Source organism: Athene noctua, chromosome 22, assembly GCF_965140245.1.
Source record: "Athene noctua chromosome 22, bAthNoc1.hap1.1, whole genome shotgun sequence".
Taxonomy (NCBI): Eukaryota; Metazoa; Chordata; class Aves; order Strigiformes; family Strigidae; genus Athene; species Athene noctua.
The window spans coordinates 8,228,473-8,249,568 of NC_134058.1; the positions used below are offsets into that span (position 1 = coordinate 8,228,473).

Below are 21,096 nucleotides of genomic sequence, written 5' to 3' on the forward strand. Positions count from 1 at the left end.
TTTGGGCTTGTGTTACCAAAGGTTTGGGTTTTTTTTGAGTCAGTTCAAAAATTAATCCAAATCTAAAGGAAAAAAAAAGAAAATTTAAAAATCTATTATTATTAGAAAATGGCTTCTTTTTCAAATGTAGAATTTGGGACAGGGACTGGTCTACAGCAGTGGCTTCCATGCACTTCTTGAGCAAGTTTCTCCTTCTATGCTTGTGTCATTTAAATAATGAGATTACAGAATCAGATACTGGCCATTACTAGAATTTAGCATAATTCTAAAATATCATTGGACTGGGAGTCACTTCATTACTTCAGAGATGATGTTTCGTCAAGCCTGGAGATTGCAGGTTTGCATTTTGAGTGTTCAACCAGATGAAATCTCATCAACCCCCCCGGACACACAGGGCTTGATTCAAAGGGGTGGTGGAACAGTCACGATGGTCCCCTTGCACCTATTCCAGGAGCTGCCCTAAACTGTGACCACTTCAAAAGGCAGGTATTTACATATGAAGCTCACACTGACTGTTCACAACTTTTATCAGCTTGGGAAAGGGAATACAAAAAAAGCCATAGCACATTTCAAGCAAAAGTTATGGCTGAATAATTGAAGTTTACTGATTTTAGACTGCTCCAAATTATAGCACCCACCATTACTGGAATTCAGCCACTGAGCACAGTTATTAAGGCACTATCTAATTTCATCCAAGATACTACACTTGCTCAAAAAAAATGAATTAGAGATGCTGTTGGGACAATAACTTCGAATTTCCTAGCTTAAGTGGGCTTAAATTTTCAGTTATGCTACACTAATGAACTTTTTCTGGTGAGCTCTATTTCAGAGCTCTTCTGTGATTAACAAAAGTGGTTCCAAGTACCTAATCAAAATGAAGCCTGGATATTAAACAATGAAGTATTTGCATACCTTACTTAGAGTAGATGATTGGACATCACTGCTGTGCTCTGCATATAAATTACAGCTGATAAAAATTCATGCTTATTAACCTCCTCTTGAAAAACATTTATTTCGTTCTGTTTGACTTAATTGTAGTATCTTAAAATAGATTTCAGAATGCAAAAATGATCTGGTAAGTGCTTGGATTAGCTGCACCATGCATAAACACAATCTGACACCCTGGCTGGTTTCAACTCTTCCCTACTTCTAATGGGGAAAGTCATTTAGCATGAAGTAATGGGAAGATCATCTCACCAGCACTCCAACATTTTATAGCATTAGTATCTTCTCTTACGGAAAATGCTTGGAGAGAAGTTGAATTGATTCTATATGTAACCAGCTCTTGTCTCCCTCCTGTTGCAGCTGTAGTTGCAAATGAGACCACACTCTGGCAGGGAAATAGTTTTTTCCAGTCAAGCATTGCAGACCTTGTTGCAAAAACACATTGCTCGAGCATGGTGCCTTGCTGCTGCTTGCCCGTGATGGAGACCAGGAGGAGAGAGCAGGTGACCCAGAGCACATGGTGATGCCTTCATGCGACAAAAGGGTTTGACTGAACCAAAAGCCTTGATCTCAACAGAGGGGAGATGTGCAGGCTCAGGTTCTTATTTCAGCTCAGTGATCCCAGTTATGCTTCTCAGTGGTAACCTCAAGCTCCTGCTCCAGCACAATGGGTGTCTCAGGGCAAGCTTCTGCTTTTGCCTCAGCACAGCACAAACACGACCTGGACACGTTGGGGAAAGCAAGGCTCTGAAAAGGCTGTCCACCTAAAAGCTAGCAAAAACTGATGACATTGAACAAGGAAGAACTTGGAAGAAGAAACTGCACCCCAACCTCAGCCAGGCTCTGGACCTAAAGTCCACCCATCACTTGGAGAGTCTTCATGTCTTCTAATCAGGTCCCCAAGCAGTGGAAAACAACCTCCAAAAAACCATGGCCAACTTCCAAAGCTTGTGCCAAACCACAGAATTTCTTCTCCAATTGTTAAAAAACTTTTTAAGTTTAGCAGCATGTGGCCTTGCACCATCTCTCCCAAAAGAGAGGGAGAACTAAAACGATGTATGAAGCAAACAGCAGCTACACCAAGCTGGCAGCTGGAAAGAGCACAGCACTGCCATGTGCCTCCTCTCCGTCTCTGACGCTCTGGGGAGATCAAGGAGGCCTTGCCTCTTCCTGCTGCATGTGGAGAAGAGTGGTCAGAGGACAGAAATAATTTTCTAATTACATCACACAGCCACTTCCAGCCTCAGCAGTTCACCTCAAGGTGGACTTACGTTCACATCAGGACTGCTGGTCTGCAAGTCTGAGAGTGCTCTTTAGGCCCTGGGTCAAAAAGGACTAGAACAGACCTGGATTTCCAATCAGTTTAATTTCCAGACATTACACATGGACTTCTCAGGTGAAGCAGGATACAGACACTTAGAAGTGGTCAAACTCAAAGGTGTGCAACAAGAAGAGATTTATGAGCTACAGAAAATGCCGGTTTTGGATATTTATGCATCAGAAAAATGCATTTTTTTAAGGTTGAACACAGAGACCAAATCTGTGATAGCGTCATCACAGTTCCATGACAAAATTCCTGAGCTACAGTCATTCTGGTTACTCTACAACAGCACTACTAAGGCAGAAAGACATTAGTATGGACAGCGATACAATTGAAGATATATAATCAACCACACGCATGATATGGACTTTCCTCAGGTACACAAGACTAACAGAAACACCACGTTTCTCACAAATATATTAGCTCCTCCTTTAACACTGAAAGTCTTTACAAGCTTTAAAATCTATTACTGGTACAAAATCAGGGATGGGGAACTTCTAATAGCACTGCAGCTCCACATTTTACAAGCTACAAGGCTGGTAAAAATCACCAAACTTGGAGGGGAAAAAAAATAAATCCTTGAAGAACATTGACAATTTAGGACCATCCAGGTGTCTGAGGTGATCAGTGGCGTGGATGGAAGATACAGGAATTGGTTCTAATGAACAGCAAAGCAAAGCAGACGTCACTGGGAGAAGCCAACATGGCCACTTTATTACCTGAGGTGGAGTAGGTGTGGAAGTGGGTCTCACAATGGGAGGCGTTGGGTTCCTGCTGCCCCCTCCAGACATTATTTCTTCTGTTATATCTTTGCCTCCCTGGTTTGGATCCCGGATTCGGATCTACGGTATTGAGCAAAGAAATAATTCAAACAAGTCTTCCCGTGACCCCACTGTCCTTGGGGTTCATGGAGAGGAGAACATAGACAGGACATTATTCTGTTATACTCAGCAGGAGATGGTCTGGGTTGAGCTGATGCTCTGCAGGAACGCTGGAACATGGATTGTTTCAATAACTTGAAATGCATGGTATGTCATCCCTTAAGCTCAAAACCTAATTTAATCAAAACACTCGTCAACCACACCAGTTAGGTCTAAATACATGCACCCCAGTGCATGACCCTGTAATTCAGAATACGGTCTCTACTGCTGAAAACTAAGTTTAGTGCAACTTAGAAAATTTAGCAGACAGCTCAGCTACAGAACTAAGCTTGCCAGTTAGTGGAAAACGCAAGAATAAAAGGAGAGGCCACATTTTATCCTGATAGGAAATTCAGTGACCTTGCCAACCCAGCTGCTGGTAAAGGGGCAAAGCAAATCGGCTCTTTTTGTTTTTCCCTTCCACACTGAGAAATCATACCAACAAAACAAAGGGAATCAAACAAAAAACACTGAGCGGAGGAAAGAGAAACTGCAAGAAGAACAAACTAAAGTCCTATGAAACTCATCATCATTTCAGAAACAAGTCTGGTTTTTGAGTCTCTTCACAGTCCCAAAATGGGAAGGAAAAATATTTTCCAAAATAAACCACTTGAGAACACACTCATTTGAATCCTCAACTGATACTTGAGCCAATATGTGTCACTGAATGTGGGGAACAGTCGAACTGTCTGGGTTAATTTGAAATAGAGTTCTTAATCTTCAATATAAGAATTGAAGATTTCCATAAAACTGGAGAGAGTGCTATCATTTGTCTGTCCACCTTCTCAAAAGCTCGGCCCTGAACTCTCTATTTGCATGCAGAAGTCCCCATTGTGCTAAGCCCAACGCACAACCGCAAGCAAACCAAGAGACAGAACCCTTCTGAGGGCAGGGGTCTCACTGGAAACCACTGGCTCTTTTTAATCAGCAACATATAGAATTGCTAACCGCAGAAGGGTTTTGTGATTCATCACTTTAGTATCGTGTGATGTCTTCTTCATTCTTTAGGTTATGAAGACGAATGAATATACACATGGTACTTAGGATGTTGACAAGATGTGGTCTTCTCGTGTTTTGGTTGAATTTTTCCTGCTAAAATATTTAATTAACCACAGCAACAAGGATTTAAGAGTTGGCATGAATTCCCACCCTCTCCTCCTCCTGACGAGCAGTCAATGACATTAAAACATGCTTTCCGTGCCCGAAAGCTTGTAGTACTCGAAAACTCAAATAATGGTGCATGCGGATGTATGTGTATATATATATATGTTTAATTTCTCTTCAGTTTCTCTCATTTCTTCAGCTGCAATACAGAATAGCAAATTAAAATAGTACATCCACAGAAAAGCATCGCAGGCATTTAAAAAAACATTTTGCTTTTCCGCCTCAAAGAACTTGGCTTCATTGGCATGAAACTGTCTTAACGACAGTTGAGCGTTTCTGAACATCTTTGCATTTCAAATAGCATTAATGATCTGGCCATGTCATCTTTTGGATGCTGAAAAGAGACTCCTTATGACTGAAGAGGATGGTGAAGAGGTGGCAAAAGAGTTGCATCACCCTTTGCTGACAGCAGCTACAAAAAAGGCCTTTCTTGCAAGCCCAGCTAACACATTGTTCAGCTCTTCCAGTTTCCCAAATCAACTCTCATCTCAGATCATCTTCAAAAATCAAAAGATACAAATATTTTGCATTGAGACACATACAAGTCCCATTTTTTCCCTCCAGGAAACAGTTATTTTAATGTTTTCAAGCCACTCTAACACATATAGTAATGTAAGTTATTTCCTTTTCAATCATTTAGAAACGATTCACAAGCCCACTCCTAACTTTTTCTGTTGAAATGTTACATTCACCTGGTGTGGCTTTAGCATTCCCTACCATCATCCACTTGCAAACGGGTTTAAGTTCCATTAATCTGTCTCTCAAACTCTCACCAGTGAATCAGGCAGAGAAGAAGTACGGTCTCCAAACCTCTACCCACTTTCATCATGTCATGTATTTGGGTTCTTTCAAGCCTGCAAACAGGTCCACAACTTACTGTTTCTCTACCTTTTCCAAGGCATGATATTAAACAATTTCTTTTTGTCAGTTTGAACCAACTCCCAACATTGTCCCAAACTGATCTGGGTTTGTTCATTCCCACCTGGCTCTTTGGTAAAACTCTAAGCAGCAGCGCAGGCAGCTGAGGATCCCAGGCCTGGGGAGACGATGCTGCTTTCATTTATATTTGTTAGAAAACCGGCAAAAACATTTTCCTTTTTGACTAGCTGAGATGTTACAAACTCAGTGTAGAAAGTTCCCATAGAAAAACTGAAAGTAAAACACCATTACAGCGTTGTGCAATGTTTAATTACATTTAGGTGTGAAAGGTAAGACTTAGCCTCTCTGTGAAGATAAAGCTCAGTTTTAAGCTTAAGATTGCTTTAAATTTCCTTCAACTTTACAAGCAGGGCAATTCTCAGAGAGGTTGTATCAGTCAATGACAATCACTCACCGTTTTTTTCTCTCTTTTAGCTGGTGGAGGCTGCTGCTGCTGTGTAGGCACTATGATGGGTGCTGACTGATACACTGGCTGACTTGGATAGAAAGGTGTTCCTGAGAGAGGACAAGACAGAAACGAGAGAAAAAAATTCAGTTCATCTGTTAATGAAAGAAAATCAAGTGCAAGAGGTAAAACTGACCACCTACTCCTCACTCTCTTCAAAAACCAGACTCCTAACATCCAGCTGGTAACCAGTCTGTTTTGCTCTTCCCCACTTCCACTGAAACAGAAGCTGTTACTCCATCAAGACAAGTGATTAAGTCACTATTTCATTATCTTTTTTTCTGCCATAAACAGAAAAACTGATTATGTGCATCCATTTCTGAGGGGCTGCTGAAATCACCAAGGCATGAAAAGTGGCCCATCCTTGGGACTCCTCTGACTGACAAACAGGTGGGTTTGTTGTTGGGGTTTTTTTTACCTTTGTAAAGAAATTCAATCAAACCATTACAAAGAATTTACAAGGTCAGCTGCAACCTATTTTGAAGCATAGCCAGAAAATCTAATTACAAGCTATGTTCTTCTCATGCTGCAACACAAAAAAAGCACGACCAGAGTTATTATTGCAAAATTACACCACGTTGTTGATTACATTCATAAGATCCAATATAGCTTCATTATGTTTTTCTCTGTGGAATAAGACTGGCTCAAAATGACCGTGTGCTTTAAAAACATGCCAGATAGAAATAAAGGTGGCATAGTAGAGCTGTCTTCTGTCTGTGGATCAGGTATCAGGTAAACTTGTAAGATGGTGGAGAGTTTTTTTTCCCCTGTAGGTATGGATGCTAGAAGGACTGCCTGCTGGCACTTGCATCTGGAGCAATCCGATTTATTCTTCAACTGAACTAACCTTTAAATGGGAATGAAAATCTGTATTGTGTGTCTGTAACCCAACCAGGAGGTTGTTATTATCTCAAGCAAACACTGAAATCCAAGACAGCAAACGAAGCCAGCCCAGCACAGTCCGATTTGCAAACTTCAGAGGATGCATTCCTCCAACTGAGAACTGGAAAGCAGAAACTCGTAGCAGGCTCCTTGTCTGCATGCTCAGAGTGAGAACGTCTCTCCGCTGAAATAGCAGGCAGGTAGCTGAACGTGAAGAGCACTGCACATCACCAGCATCAAGCTGCTAAAAGCTCAGCTACCTGTACTCACTCTTGGATGCTGCCATTAAGGTGGTCTATGTGATTCAATAAACTTCTCATTTTGAACCTCAGGGTAGGTAGTGGCACTTCAGATCTGGCCTCAGGGCACAAAAATCCCTGTCAGCATCCCCAAGAGCTTGGGAAGCGAGAACCCTCCTGTCTCTCTCCTTAAAAATGAAGCCTCAAACTCCTCCAACTAATGCTTTGGCCAAGCTGGCCAGGTGTACAAGATGAGTTTGGAGAACATGAGAGGACAGGAGCAAGCCTGGGAGCCCTGTAATGTGTTAATTATCTTGATTTCTAGCTTCCTAGAAAACAGATCTAATCAGATAGCCTGTAACATGATCCCTGGCAGAGAGCTAGCTACAGCGTAAGGCAAGGCAGGGCTCCTCCTTGATGAAAAACACTTTAAAAAAAGAAAATCCCAAAAAGCAAGAGTGACTTCTGGGAAGAAATATAGCTTCTGTGGCCAGAAGCCAAGCGCATTTTTCAGCGTGACGTTCTTTGCTCTGCACCCTGCCTTTTGATGCTTTCCAGTTCAGCGGCACCCAAGTTTTATTCCCCCTCCTTCCCATTCATGGTTTCAAGGTCTTTCCCAGCGTAGCACAGAAACTTGCTGATATAAAAGAGAGTGATAAATTGCAAAACTGAAACGGTTAAAAAAATGCACTGTCCACCTTCACACGTTTTGTCTGCTACAATATTTTCCCTTATCCCCTTTACAGCCTGCCAAACTACAATGATTTTGATGTCTAGAAGCCACACTGGCTACAAAATCCCGAGGTTTACGGGAAAGGCCGCTGCCAGCAGCATTATCCACGCCCATATTGTAAATTTAGTTGTCTCCCAACGCCATGAGCAGCGCCTGGTGAGAGACAGAACATTTCCAGTTCCTATATAAATAGCAAGGAAGCAACAGGAGGGAAAGGTGGATGAGTACAGGCAAACCTGCAATCATCCTCTTCCTTGGCTAAACCTTCTCTGCCTGGAAAATGCTCTGCATGAAGGAGGGCTCCAGCTTCGCCCACTGATGCTCTGCAGACGCAGCGACCTAAAAAACAAGCTGGGACTGAAAGATTACGAGCCTCTGTGCAAGAAACCAGGCGCTTTCAGGAGTGAAAAGGAACCGGAAAGGAACCTTTTCCAAATTACAGAAGTGAAGACAGACAAACGGCACTAAGCGAGCAGAAATTAAGAAAGCAGACCTGTAACAGCAGAAAAAACGAGGAATACTGGGTAATGCCCTCATTTAGCGAATCAGATTTAAAGATATAAAGAGCCATTGCAGTATTTCTTCTCTTTACTTTTTTCTAGGATAAGCAAACAGGAACTAACTGCCTTATAATTGCACTCTCTCGTTTTATTTAGAAATTGCATAACCAAATTTGAAGGCTTCATGGCAACCTTTCAAAGCAAGTAGTCCCATTAGCTCTCTAATACCCCACATAAATACAAAAATAAAAGAAAGAAGGGAAAAAAGTCCAGGCCTTTTAAAACGTTAAGCAGGGAAGCAACTGGGGCTTTTCTCCCCTTTAAAATGAAATCTGTATTTGTGAAGAGCAAACATGCAATTCTGCCAACGGTACAGGGCTGTCACTGCTCAGCCCTGGTAATCATTCACTTCTAACACTCTGAAATACCAACAGCTAAAGCTGCATGGAAAGTTGATAGTATCTCTGCCCCCAACAGATTACAGAACGTGCGTGGGCAGGTAGCAATCAGACTGAACAAAACACCTCAAATTTGGTATCGAGAGGCGAAAACCCTTTAAAAAAAACCCACCATAAAACAGGGTGATTGACTAGAATCATCCTGGTGGATTTTTCAAATGTTCCCATAAATGAGCAAGGGAAGGTAAATAAAATTAAAAAAAAGAAGTGATGTACATGACTGTAAGATACCTAATCCTGCACCTCATTCAAATACAGATCACAGGACGTGATTTGTTTTAACTATCGAAATACAGATCCCACAGAAAACTGTATGTGGCAACACACTGGAAATTATTAAGAAAGGACTTAATTAATTTTACATAAAGATGATTGCCAAGAAGAGGTGTCATGGGGAGGGACAATCACCCACTGCTACATGGGGTCTGCAAACTGGGACCCAAAGGAGAGGCAGTTGTGGGGTCCCAGAGGAGTCAAAAATCTGAGATGCAGACAGGAGGGATGGCCAGCACTAGACATGCAGCCTCGGGATTTTTAGGTGCAGCTTTGAAGCTCAGTACCTGGGAGAACCACTTAAATATACTGAATATAGTGTGCCAAACAAGCACAGCACACACAATGAGGTTGGGCAATCTCCCAACTCTTCTGCTTGAGAGAGGAAAGACCAGGAGTTGCCCATTAAAAGGGCAAATTTCAGCTTGTGCATGGTTAACAAACTCCTTGACTGGACTGACTTAATCTCTGCAGTACAAAACCCGTGAATCAAACCACATGGCTTGTTCGTTTCCCTCACTAAATGCCAAACAAGGAACGCAGGGATAAGAAATGTTAACTGCTGTATGGCTGTGAACATATTCAGGGCATAGCTCAATGGAAACCAGGGCTGCCAGATGTATTCACAATACCTTAATAAATAATAATGATCGAGCAGGGAATAACAAACAGCCACCATTCTTGTTCACATGTGATTATGGGTAGCTCCGTGAGTTGCAGCCTTTCCTTAAGCACTAGTACAAACAATACTCTGTTACTGTGAATTTTTCAGGAGTGAAAAATAAGGGCTGTGACACAACCAAATTGAGCAGCTATTTGAAGTTCAAACAAATGCTAATCCTTTTCTCTGTGATAAATCTTCCGCTTGACAACAGAAAAACACACCCAGAAAATACTTTATATGAAATCTCCCAAGCAGAAGGCTTACCATAGGCATTGGGGAATTCTCCAGGACCTGGTCCTGGATAAAAGGGTCCTGGTCCTGGCGGCTGAACGGGATACTGCTGTGGGGGCCCAACGTACGGAGGGCCACTGTGACGATACTAGGAGGGAAAAAAAATAACCATCCATTGACAAGGAGTTGGGCAACTTCATGCTGTTGCATAGAGACCCTGTAACAGAGCTCCCCAAATCAATAGTGATCTGATTATCAAACCAATTAATTACAGATTCAGAAATGTTACTGACAAAAAAATAAAAAAGGGAAGTAAGCTATGACATCTAAAGACAAGACAGGGAGGATATGAGAGCTGAAGTAGAAAACAGTCGCTTCCCTGATTTCAGCAATATTGATGAGGCCCAAGGTTTTACAGAATCACAGAATCATTCAGGTTGGAAAAGACCCTTGGGATCATTGAGTCCAACCATTTTAGAGTAACTGTAGATCTATTAAAGTCAATTTAGATATATTTATAGCACTAAACATTTTTCAAGAGTTTTGGTTTTGAGAAGGACCTCAAAAACTAGAAAGGTAATTTTTTTTTTTCTGCCTCTATGCACAGGAAAACAAATACTTTGTACAGAAAAAGGACAGAGGCTAGATACGCAACTACCAGCTTAATTTCACCCCCCCCCCCCCCAACTCTGTGGCAGGTCTTGAGAAAATCCAGATGGAACAAACGTTGTTTGCAGTTCCTTAGGTGCCTGGACAATGTATTTTTACCTGTGGTATACAGTACTGGGGGCCCTGAGGCATTGGGTAGGGCATTGGCAGATGATTAACCATCATGATGTGCTGGTTGGTTTGATAGACCGCAGTCGGTGTTTGCGCACCAGGACGGATGGAGGGGCTGCTGTTCTGGATGGTGGCTCTGGGAGGCTGTATCTGAGGCCTCTGAAAAAACTAGGGTGGGGAAGGGAAAGAAGAGAGAAAGCAAAGAACTGGTCAGACTTTCTGGGAAATAATTCAAAATATCATTACAATATTATAATTATAATACTACTTTCAAAGGGTTGCCACGCATTCAGAAAACTGCAGGACAATGTCTGTTTATTTGTAAACAGCAAGATCATGCTATAGCCTTCTATTTTATGAGGTAGAAAAAGGTAAGAAACTTCCAACTCCAATAATTATTAGTTGGCACCTACTGAATTATACAGCTCAACTTTCAGAGTGAACGTGAGAAAAATTATTTTTGTCAAATATATTTTTTATAAGGTGGGTTGGCTGCCAAAAGCCACCTTTATAAATTTGCTGGGGAAATAAAAGATGAAGGCAACTGTTACAATATACCTCCAGAGCAGCTAAAATTTTTTTACAAAGGCCAGAGGTGCCTCATTTGTACAAACTGAGCCGGGTGACATGTCTTGCCCTCCGTTTTCAGAAAGGTGGCAACCTCTTCCAGGGTGGCACCAAACTCTTGTACCATGTTTGCATGAAGTGATGCCCCACGCAGATGGACCAGGTCCAGGAAACCAAGCAACCCCCTGGTACACTCTCCGTTCTTAACCCTTACGCACTGGGAAAGGCATCAGCATCCACGGTATGGAGCATTCATGGCACTGGAAGACCTTGCTCTGGCGTCTTCGCAATCTTGGAAACTCAGTCGGTAAGATATGCATCAGACGTTAACGCATTCACTAACGGAGTTATGATACAAGTGATAGAGACACTTAGGCCATGCAGAACCAGGAGTTAAAATTACCTGTATAGGTCTGAATCCTCCCTTCAATAACGAAGCAAGAAAGCAGCAGGAAACAGAAAGAAAGCCAATGGAACAGCTTACAGATCAATAGGAAGGAATAGGATATAACATGCACCCTAATTGCACACAATTCCATTCATCTTTCTATCCTGCTTTGACTAATCTCTTATAGAAACAGCAAGAAAAAGACACTGAACTGGTACCAAGGACTCTTCTAACAGAATCCCAAGGCAAGGGTCAGAAACTTCTAGAAAAGTTTTATATGGAAGCATAAAAGTTTAAAAAAAACAAAAAACCAAAAAAAAACAACAAACCCCAAACCATGATTAACTGCAGGAAATATGATGCTACAGGAAGAATTTATGTTTACTCTGTTCCTAAAACATCAAACGTTTTTCCTTTCTGGTCTCTTTCAGTGATACAGAGGCAGGAGATAAAGTAGAAACCCTTGCTCAAATCATGGATTTGGTCTCCACTTCTGCACCAAGACTGGAAGGATAAGAAATGCCATGTATAATCGTTATACAAAAAAATATACAAAAAAATAATAATTAGGTCATCATACATCACATCGAAGACTGCTGACTGATGAAGTTCATTGATGTGAATAGTCTGTGAGTAACTAACATGAGCGGTGAGAAGAAAAGAGAGTGGTAATCACTGAGGAATGAAGGAATGAGCTGGGCTTATCTGCCTTTGGTAGTCGGGGTAGGGCGGAAGCTGGGATGCCTCTGTACTTGACAATGAGCTTAATACGGTCATTCTGGTGCTGCTGAAGACTTTATGACACTTAAGTTGTTCACCATAGCAAATGATTTCTCCAGAAAAGCCACGGATAACGCCCTGTCTCAGAAATCCAGACACCATTAAGATGAGCGCAATGCTTTTATGTCCAACCCTGTTAATCTGGATGAAGAATTGTCACCAGCAAACTGTGTGACCTGAACCAGAGGAAGGTAACTGTTTGGGGAGAAAAGTTTAGTAGCAAGGGTGCAGAAAGGGAATGAGAAGAGCAACACATTACCATGCTCACGCATTAATAAAAACTGTGTGGCCGTCTAGATGTGGGGGAATTACACAAGTGCTGCATGAACCAAGGGTGTATGATGAATTTATGGTGAAAATAACTAGAGTCTGCAATTTTTCAATATCCAAAGACACCAAAAAGTGCAAAAGTCCTTTCTTCTTCCACTGCAAATTGCTGAATAATGACTATTTCTAAACCTGTTAGCAGGTTACAGCAGAAGTCTCCCCAGGTGGAGGGGGGGGGGGGGGGGGGCAAGTCAATAGCCACCACGATTCTGTATTTATGTAGAGTAAAAATGGGCTGGAGGGCAGAGTGAGACCTGCCTGTCTACTGACAGTAACTACACCCACAGGGCAGCACAGAAAACCCTTCACCGCAAGAGATGGGAGTCCTCCACCGGTGAGAGCCACAGCCATGAACCCTGCTCCTCAAGTTTCTGCTACACCTACAAAACCTGCTAATAACATCCCTGAAACCACCGAGGAAAAAAAACAAAACAAAACAAAAAACTTACAGCAACAGAAACTCCTTGTTTATGGACAGCTTTTCATTTCCATCACTGGCAACTGGTGCCTAAAAGATCATGAGATGTTATCTGTTGGGGTGAGATGCTGAAGGAACTTCATGAAACGCAAGGCAGCTCTCTCTCCTGCTGTACAGGAGGAAGGAAAGCACACTCTGTGCACCAAACTGGGGGGGGGGGACAGGCTTGCTCCCCCCTCAAGTATTAAACACCACCACGGTAGGGCTAAGCTGTTCTGCAGCAGGAGGACCTCCAGTGAGGAAACCCTATGCTAAAAGATCCAACCTCCCCAAAACACTCTATATTGCCCACACCATCGCAGAGGTAGCTCAAATTCAGAGAAAAAAAAGCAGGATTGATCACTAGTAGGAAGACAGATACAAGATGAAGAAAAGCAGATCCATTATTCCAAGCAACAAGACCATCAGAAGCTTTTGCAAGTGCCAACCAGAGATCTCTCTGGCAAAGTTTGAACTGCTTTTAGCCGCTCCACTTCTTGTAAGTAAAACTAAAATTCTCAAGAAAATCCGGTATCATCAGAGCACTGTGCATCCCGTCAGTACATGGGTTTTACTGTTCAAAGTAATTATCACCTGGTTGGACACCTGTTTTATGCTCCATCCTTGTTCCTGCCCCTTCAAAGCTAAACTAGCAATATTTATTCTTAGAAATGTTTCATTATTCTGACCTGATTTGCTAAAAAAAATTATCTTGCAAGGTCAAATACATGTGTGCAAAGATGACATTTTCAAGTAATGCTAATGATGTCCCATGGGAGAACACCAGGAGATTAAAATCTGATATATTCTGTCTCCGTTTCTTCTAGTAAGTGCAGGATTTGGAGTGGAACACGTACAGGACCCACTCAGGGTCAGAATGAAGATACCCTGGGCCACAGCAAGGCTTCTGATAGAAACCCTGCATTACACCAGCCCTGCCTTGACTACTTCCTTCAAAAATTCAGCTCTCTGTCTAATGATGGTCAAATCAGCATGAAACATGCTGCACAGTCATTCAGCAACCAGTGAGGACCTGAGCTGTGGTCCTCAAGTCACAGCCCCACCCTTTAACCGTCCACCTCTGTTAGGGATTTCTTGGATGATCTTGGGAGTCGGTACTACTGGGCAATATGGTCTTTTCACTTTTTCCTTCCTAGGGTTGATCCCCCATATATTTATGGAGCACAACCAGACATTGCTTTTACTGGCTGCCTCAAGCTCAACTCTTTCAGCCTGCTCTAATAAGCCCTCATCATCTCAGCAGCCCTTCACCTACCTGCTCAAGGAAGTCTTCCTGGAAAATAAAAAAGCAGAATTGCATACACGCTCCAGACAGCATTTCCCCAGTACTTCCCAGTGCAGCATAGTAATTCCCTGCCTCAAATGGCAATGACTTTGGTGGTTTATCTAAAGATTGCATGGCACAGGTGGTTTCAGCTGATATTATTTTATAGAATAAAAACTTCTCCTTGGCACTGAAGTATAAGGGCTTGCACCTTGCAATGCTGGATTACACCTTGCTTCCATCACACCAGTCCTCCTTGCACAGCACCCAGCATCCCTGCACTAACCACATTTCCTTGCGTTGCACTCGCCGTTTGCTGCAGACACATACCTATTTGTGTCAGAGTAATTAATATCAATATTAAGGAAATCCACTACTAACCAACCTCCTGCCTATCCCTCTCAGCACTACCTTCCCATTTACTTCTTAGTCACTCCTTATATATACACGCCCCAACATCCTTTTATTAACCATCATCTTCTCCTGCTTTATTTTCTTCCCACACAACCCTGTGCCAAAAGTCTGCTGAAGGCCAGCCAGGTAAGAGGCCATCATCTAGGAAAATCAATGATTAAAGAGAGCACCAACCTCTTTCTGATAAACCACCACTGCATTTTAATTGATTTTCTATTTATTTCTAAGCCATCATTTGAGTGGTGGAACACTCCCTCTCTACTCTAAAAGCTTCAATGAAAAATAAAATTGTGGAAAAAGGACTGAAAAAACCCCTATGCTAAGCTTAGCCCATCAAACACAACACGGATAGACACCTGTCTATTTTTTCCTAGATCAGATCAAGGCTGGCAATTGCAAAGGGTCCACAAAGCCCTGGCAGAAGGCTGCAGAGAAAGTGGAAGTTCAGTAAGTTGTCACTAACGCTATCAAATCAAATCACACATCCAAGCTATCTGTTTTAATTAAGCCTCTCATACTCTGAGACAGCTCTGTTATTAATCTTTAGTCTTTATGGTCTCACCAAGAAGGCTGGTGGGATAACTTAGCCCCGACCTGGAGAAGGGAGCAGAAGGTGGCTGCACAGGCAGTACAGCAGGAACCACAGCTACTTGCAGATGAAAGCTGGCACATTATATTTGATCTTTTAAACTTTAACACAGGCACCAGGGCTCGGCTGAGGAACTGCAGCCTTGAGACACAGAGATGTGGTGTCAGAAGCAGGAGCTGCAGCAGAAAATCCCCATGTCTACATCTTGCTTCCCCAGTGGCCACCAGCAACCTGGTGCAGCCCTTTGAGCACAACACCAGTCTTGTTTTTCTCCCCTGACTCAGACTTTCCCAGTTTTATTATTTACTAAATGATAAAAAGGGGAGGGGGGACAAGGACAACAAAAAGCCCTTTTTGTGTCAACCATGAGATTTAAAACTGGTAGGTCCTTTACACGCCTATAGATGAAGACAAAGAATTGACTATGGCAGCTGTTTCCAACTGCTTTCTAACTCGAGATACTCCGAAAAGCTACAAAATGGTTAGTCTTGAGTCAGCTCAGGGAATAAATTCATGACCTCTCCAAATCACAAGGCTTTTTAACAACAGTACACAGCCAAACCCAGCTTTCTGTTGTATAAGCTATACCCAAAAGAACTCAAGTAACCCCAAGCTAAAACTGGAACAAACTACACCAGCAACCTCAAACTAAATTAATCTGCCATAACCAGTAAACTAATCTCAAAGACAATTACAAGTCAGAAAGGGAACTACGACATTTCATTTTATACTTATTTCTGGTTTTAATTACACTGGCCTCTTCTGAGCATCCTTTTAAAAATAATCCTGAAGACACTTCTTAAATTAAGGGTTATTGCATTTCGGACATTTCTACATTTCAGCCTTCAGATTAGAAGAAAACTGTTATTTTCAATTGTGCTTCATGAGGATCAGAAACAACAAAGTGACTCAAGAGCCTCACTTAGAAAATAAAAAAGGATTGTTCTGTGAACAAAGTGAGAAACCGAGTAGCAAGCCCAGGCAGGGTGGCAGCTGAGTTTGCTACTGCATTTAGGAAAAACACAATTTGATAGTATATTTTTAAATATATATAATAAATACATATAAATATATATATATGTGTGTGTATATATATAAATACTGCCACAAAACACTCTGTAGGGCTCATTTCCTTTCTCCTATAAAATAAGACTTTTCAGCAGTTTCTCAGGTAGCCGCATTACTGGAATCAAGGATTACCGATACACATTTAACCTTTAATCAGAACCCCTGCAGTTCTTTTCATTTGACTTCAGACACTATTTTCTTAGTATAACATCCTAAATCCCATTCTAATATTTTCTCTCATAGATTTTGATTACAATTTCTATAGCATCAACTGGCTTGGAGCTACCAAGACAGACATTCCCATCAGAAAATTAACTGCTTAGAAAGTTGCCAGTCAACTTCAGGTGCTTAAATCATGCTAATTTGAGTACTTTAAAGATCTAATAATTACAGGAAATAACATTAAAGAATAATCCATTATTTGACTGAAAAAGACGCAGAATCAATAAAAAGCACATTTAATAAAATCACACTGAGATTGACACAGGAATTGTTGCAAACCCCAGCTTGCTGCTTTCTTAGAAGAGCACATTATATTGTGGCAACAAATATTAACATTGCTGCAGTTGATTTACTTATTTAGTACTTTTCATGTTACAAAATCTGTCTCAAAGCCTGCTGCTTATGTTACACAATTTCAGCAGGTTAAGTTTCCTGTGTGAGAATAATTATTCATGCTGTCCTCAAGCAACCTCTAACACTTCAGCTAGGGATGACCTCGCTTCAACAGCCATAACCCTCCTGCACAGGTCGGTGGCAAAAATCCCTCTCTCCATCCCCAGTCCTCACCACGAGCAGAGCCTTTTGGATTAAAAGAAATAACCAGCTCATCTATAGCCCTGGTTTCTCTGTGCCTGTCCTGATCCAGCACATGACAGACATAACTGGGAATAAAGCCTGAAATGTTTTTCTAACGGTGACAGCTTCTCTCACTTAATTATAAGCAGACTTCAAACGTAACAGAGTCAAAAATCTAACTGCAACGCAGTTAAGATCAGGAAAACACTTGGAAATTACAAGTTTTAACCTGCAGGTAGGATCATAAGTGGATCCAAAAGAAAGTTTTAAATCAAGTTATGACAGACCGGTGGTAGAGTCAAACCCGTAAAAGCACCGAGTGCTGAAATTGTTTCCTCCAAGGCTGCATGCTGCCTCAAGACTCACAGTCCAAAATCTGCTCGCAGTGAGTTCAGTAATTTTTATGAGAATATTAAATGGCTGAATATATAAGTGAATATAGAATTTACCTCAGTAACAACCTGTGAAAGAACTAACGAGTTTCTGAACAGCAATGCATTTTTAGTATCATGTAATATAAACACAGACCTGAAGTTAAGGTCAAGAACAATAGTATCTAAACAAGATACTAATTCTGCTGTTCCCTACGTTGCCCAGTCATCCTGCAAACATTCCTCCACCACTGCCTGTCAATGCAATCCCTTGCCACGCACAAAAACAATCTCTCTCTCTCTCTCACATGACGTTTGCCTGCCAGCAAACAAGTGCAAACGCCTCATTCTCATTTTTAAGCCTTTTTTTGTCCTGCTCTGGAAGGGTGCCTGCCTCCATGCTGCTCTCTGAGGTGGAAGGAACAATGATTATCAGCTTTTTTGGGTGTCTGTGCCCACTTAACGCACTCACCTGCTCTCCTGAGACAGTACTTCCCCCAAGGTGCTCGTCTCTACAGTATTAAACTGCTCAGACTAACGGGAGCGAAGTGAGAACAAAATAATTCTCCTGGAACAAGCCTTCTGTGACTTAATTCCCTGTCCCGACATCACTGGAGTTAAAGGAATTTTTTTTTTTTCCCCCCTATTAACTTGGTAGAAACAACCTGTTTCTTCCAAGCCAAAAGACTGAAGAGTGACATAGAAACAATCAAATCTGGAATAGCTTTCTTGCACTTGCCATGCCTCACCTCCTCTTTCCCACCCATCAGCATCAACTCAGCCTCTCAAAAGCCCCCAGGGGAAAAGGGGTTTGGCAAAGATAAATGTAGGAGTTGATAGAAAAGACAACTTTGGACACTTTGACTAGCACAGAGGGGCCCTGCGCATCTGTCCTGATGCTGAAGAGGTCCTCTGGGTATTTCTGCCACCCTAATAAGCACTGCCTGTGAGTTCCATGAGCCAGAGCTATTCCTAGTTTACATTCTTCTTAATTAAGTGGTTCCTTACAAAGTCCAAGTCATGCAACAGGAATACTACAAAGATTCCTAAATATCTGGCTTTCACAGGGTGAGTAAAAACAACATTAAGCAAAGTAGTGATAACAGATAACCAGGTGTATCACGCAAGAAATGTATGAACTGGAAAGTCATTGGCCTTGCTCTGAGTTTGAAAAGTAGGATTTTCTCAGGGTTGTGAATGCCTGGTTCTTGTTGACATCTTCATCTCAGGCAATTTAATCCACGGACTAGTCTGAAAAGTATTCCACAAAGTTTCCAGCAACTTGAAAAGGCAAGCAAATCTCACCAATACCTGGCAACGATCTCTACAGGTTCTCCTTTCCTAGGGAAACGGCGTTAAGTGGGGTGGTTAATGAGTGCAGTGACACCAACTGAGAATTAAAAGTGTTACTCTGCGTTGCAGGCAGCTTGTTAGCAGGGTTATGCATGTGCTAGTATCTACTAACACGGCTGGTTTCCAAAGCAAGCCTTTGTTCTGAGTTAGTGGGTGAATCACCTCCAACCACCCGCCTCCCCCAGCCAATTAGTTTAGGATGGTAATGAAGGGGCAGGGTACTGTACCTGGTGATGGGCAGGTCGAGGCCCCGCTGCAAACTGAGGAAAGGCGGGAGAAACAAACACAAAAGGAAAGGCACAAAGAGTCAGAAACACCACAACGAAACCAAAATGTCACACTCTATGCAAAATAAACCCACAAGAAAAAAAAAAAAAAACGAAAAAAAAACCAAACCACAAAACAGTCAAAAGCTTTGCTGCAGGACAGTGACAGACAGGTACTGAGATATAACAAGTGAACATCGCTACAGGGGAAAGTGTGCTGCTCGAGAGCTGGGAGATAAACAGCCAAAGCTGCTAGTTATTTTAAAGGCACTCTAGTGTATGAATGCAGGCATTCTTTATCCTGCCTGGGAAAAAAAAAACCAACCAACCAAAATAAAAACCCAACTTAAAACAAGCAGCAGCAGACATTTTAAACTGTTTAAGGTGGAGGTAAATGGTTAAAGCAGCTGGACTCAGAGCCGTTCCAAATATTTGGTGGGAGTGGAGGATGGAGACTCATGGCTGGAGAGCAGTTAGGAGCCAGGTAGGCACAGCTAGTGTCCTGCCGGCGAGAGGGCCGCGGGAAATTCCCTGCAAGGCAAAGATCAGCAATTCTTTGCACATACACGCAGTGCAATTTCATTTTCAGCTTTTTTTTTTTTTTTTTTTCCTGTAACAATCACAATATAACCCTCCTTAATGAGTTGGATTTGTCACCCCCATCTGAAACCAAAGGAGACAGGTTAACCCGTGATGTCCCTGGGGAGCTGAAGGCAGCAGCAGCAGAGCTTGGATGGAGTACAGGAGGTCCTGGTTCCCAGCCCTGAGCTCAGGTTACTAAATCGCTTCCCACCCACTTGGGTTACACACAGAGGAAAGTAATCAGAATTTAACATGCTCGGTAAACATTAAAAGCATTTTCCAATAAGTAACTGATAGTTAAAATATAAATAAAAATGAATGCAAGAAATGGAAAATAGAAATAAAGATGACAAGGTATCCTCTTCCAGAAGCCAAGTTAGGTATTTAAACACTTAATTCTCAGTGTAATCAGCAGAGCTCCACGATGAGAGCAGATAAATCTACTGATAATAGCTCCAATAATTAAATGGAGCAAATGAAACTAGATCCCATGGTGGCTTTTTACCCACCGCATGCCTCTACCTGTTGCTCGTTGTGATGGCTTAGGAACTTCATGCATGTGCCCGAGCACATGGTACAGTCCACCTCTGCTAATTCGTACTGCAGGGACTCAGTACATTTTACTCTCTGCCTGAATGGTCAAAACTGACTACTAATTATTGATTTTCTTAATAAGAGCTTTTATCAGTAAGTGAAAGTGGACCAGGGTTCACTTGCAGCCCTACCTCTCAGCTATTTTAATGCCATCAAACAAGAGAAGCAAAGTATAAATATTCACTGGTCCAGCTGAATTCCTCCTTTATAAATATTTTAATTGCCTATATTTAAGATTTCCAAGAACCAGTCTACTAATACCAGTGTTTACATATTCCTTCTACCTTCACCTCATTGTAACACTTGGATGAAAAGTCATAAAAATCTTCAGAAATGAGAAAATAGGCACACACAGACTACTCCTAGTACAAAAGTTTATAAAGAATGACCTGCACTGATTCACCAAAGAGGGATTTTTCCCGCCTTCGAAAATTTTCCCTAAGCCTTATGTTATAAAGAAAAAAAAAAAAAAACAAAACCAAACATGATCATCTTGTAAGACTAAGGAGATAAAATTTCTATTTTAATAGCAACCGCAGGACAGAAGCACTCAAAGACTCTCAGCATTCTCCCAAGGCTTGGGGCGTGAAGAGAACAGTGGCTCTGCCCGTGGGTCCTACAGCGATGAGAAATGGGCACCTGGACGAGTCTCAGGAGGTGAATGCACTTCAAGTCCTTATTTTCCTAAAGGAAGAACTCCTCAAAAACAGTTCAAATGTCTTGTGTTTGAGAAAAGGGAATAAAGCTTACCCTGGAAGGGCTG

At 41.9% G+C, this 21,096-nt stretch overlaps 1 protein-coding gene across 12 annotated transcripts in view; it reads right to left on the reverse strand.

The window, feature by feature from the left end:
- The window catches only part of EIF4G3 (eukaryotic translation initiation factor 4 gamma 3), a 147,785-nt gene that overhangs the window by 53,259 nt on the left and 73,430 nt on the right, over positions 1-21,096 (reverse strand). For 7 of the 12 annotated variants that reach the window (XM_074925090.1, XM_074925093.1, XM_074925089.1 and 4 more), the window contains 6 exons: positions 19,119-19,151; positions 11,465-11,485; positions 10,483-10,662; positions 9,748-9,862; positions 5,684-5,784; positions 2,986-3,108 (listed from right to left, as the gene is read on the reverse strand). In XM_074925090.1, coding sequence (XP_074781191.1) covers positions 2,986-3,108; positions 5,684-5,784; positions 9,748-9,862; positions 10,483-10,662; positions 11,465-11,485; positions 19,119-19,151 — 573 coding nt within the window. The remainder of the gene's footprint in view (positions 1-2,985; positions 3,109-5,683; positions 5,785-9,747; positions 9,863-10,482; positions 10,663-11,464; positions 11,486-19,118; positions 19,152-21,096) is intronic. The other 5 variants (XM_074925095.1, XM_074925099.1, XM_074925094.1 and 2 more) reach the window with 3 other exon arrangements.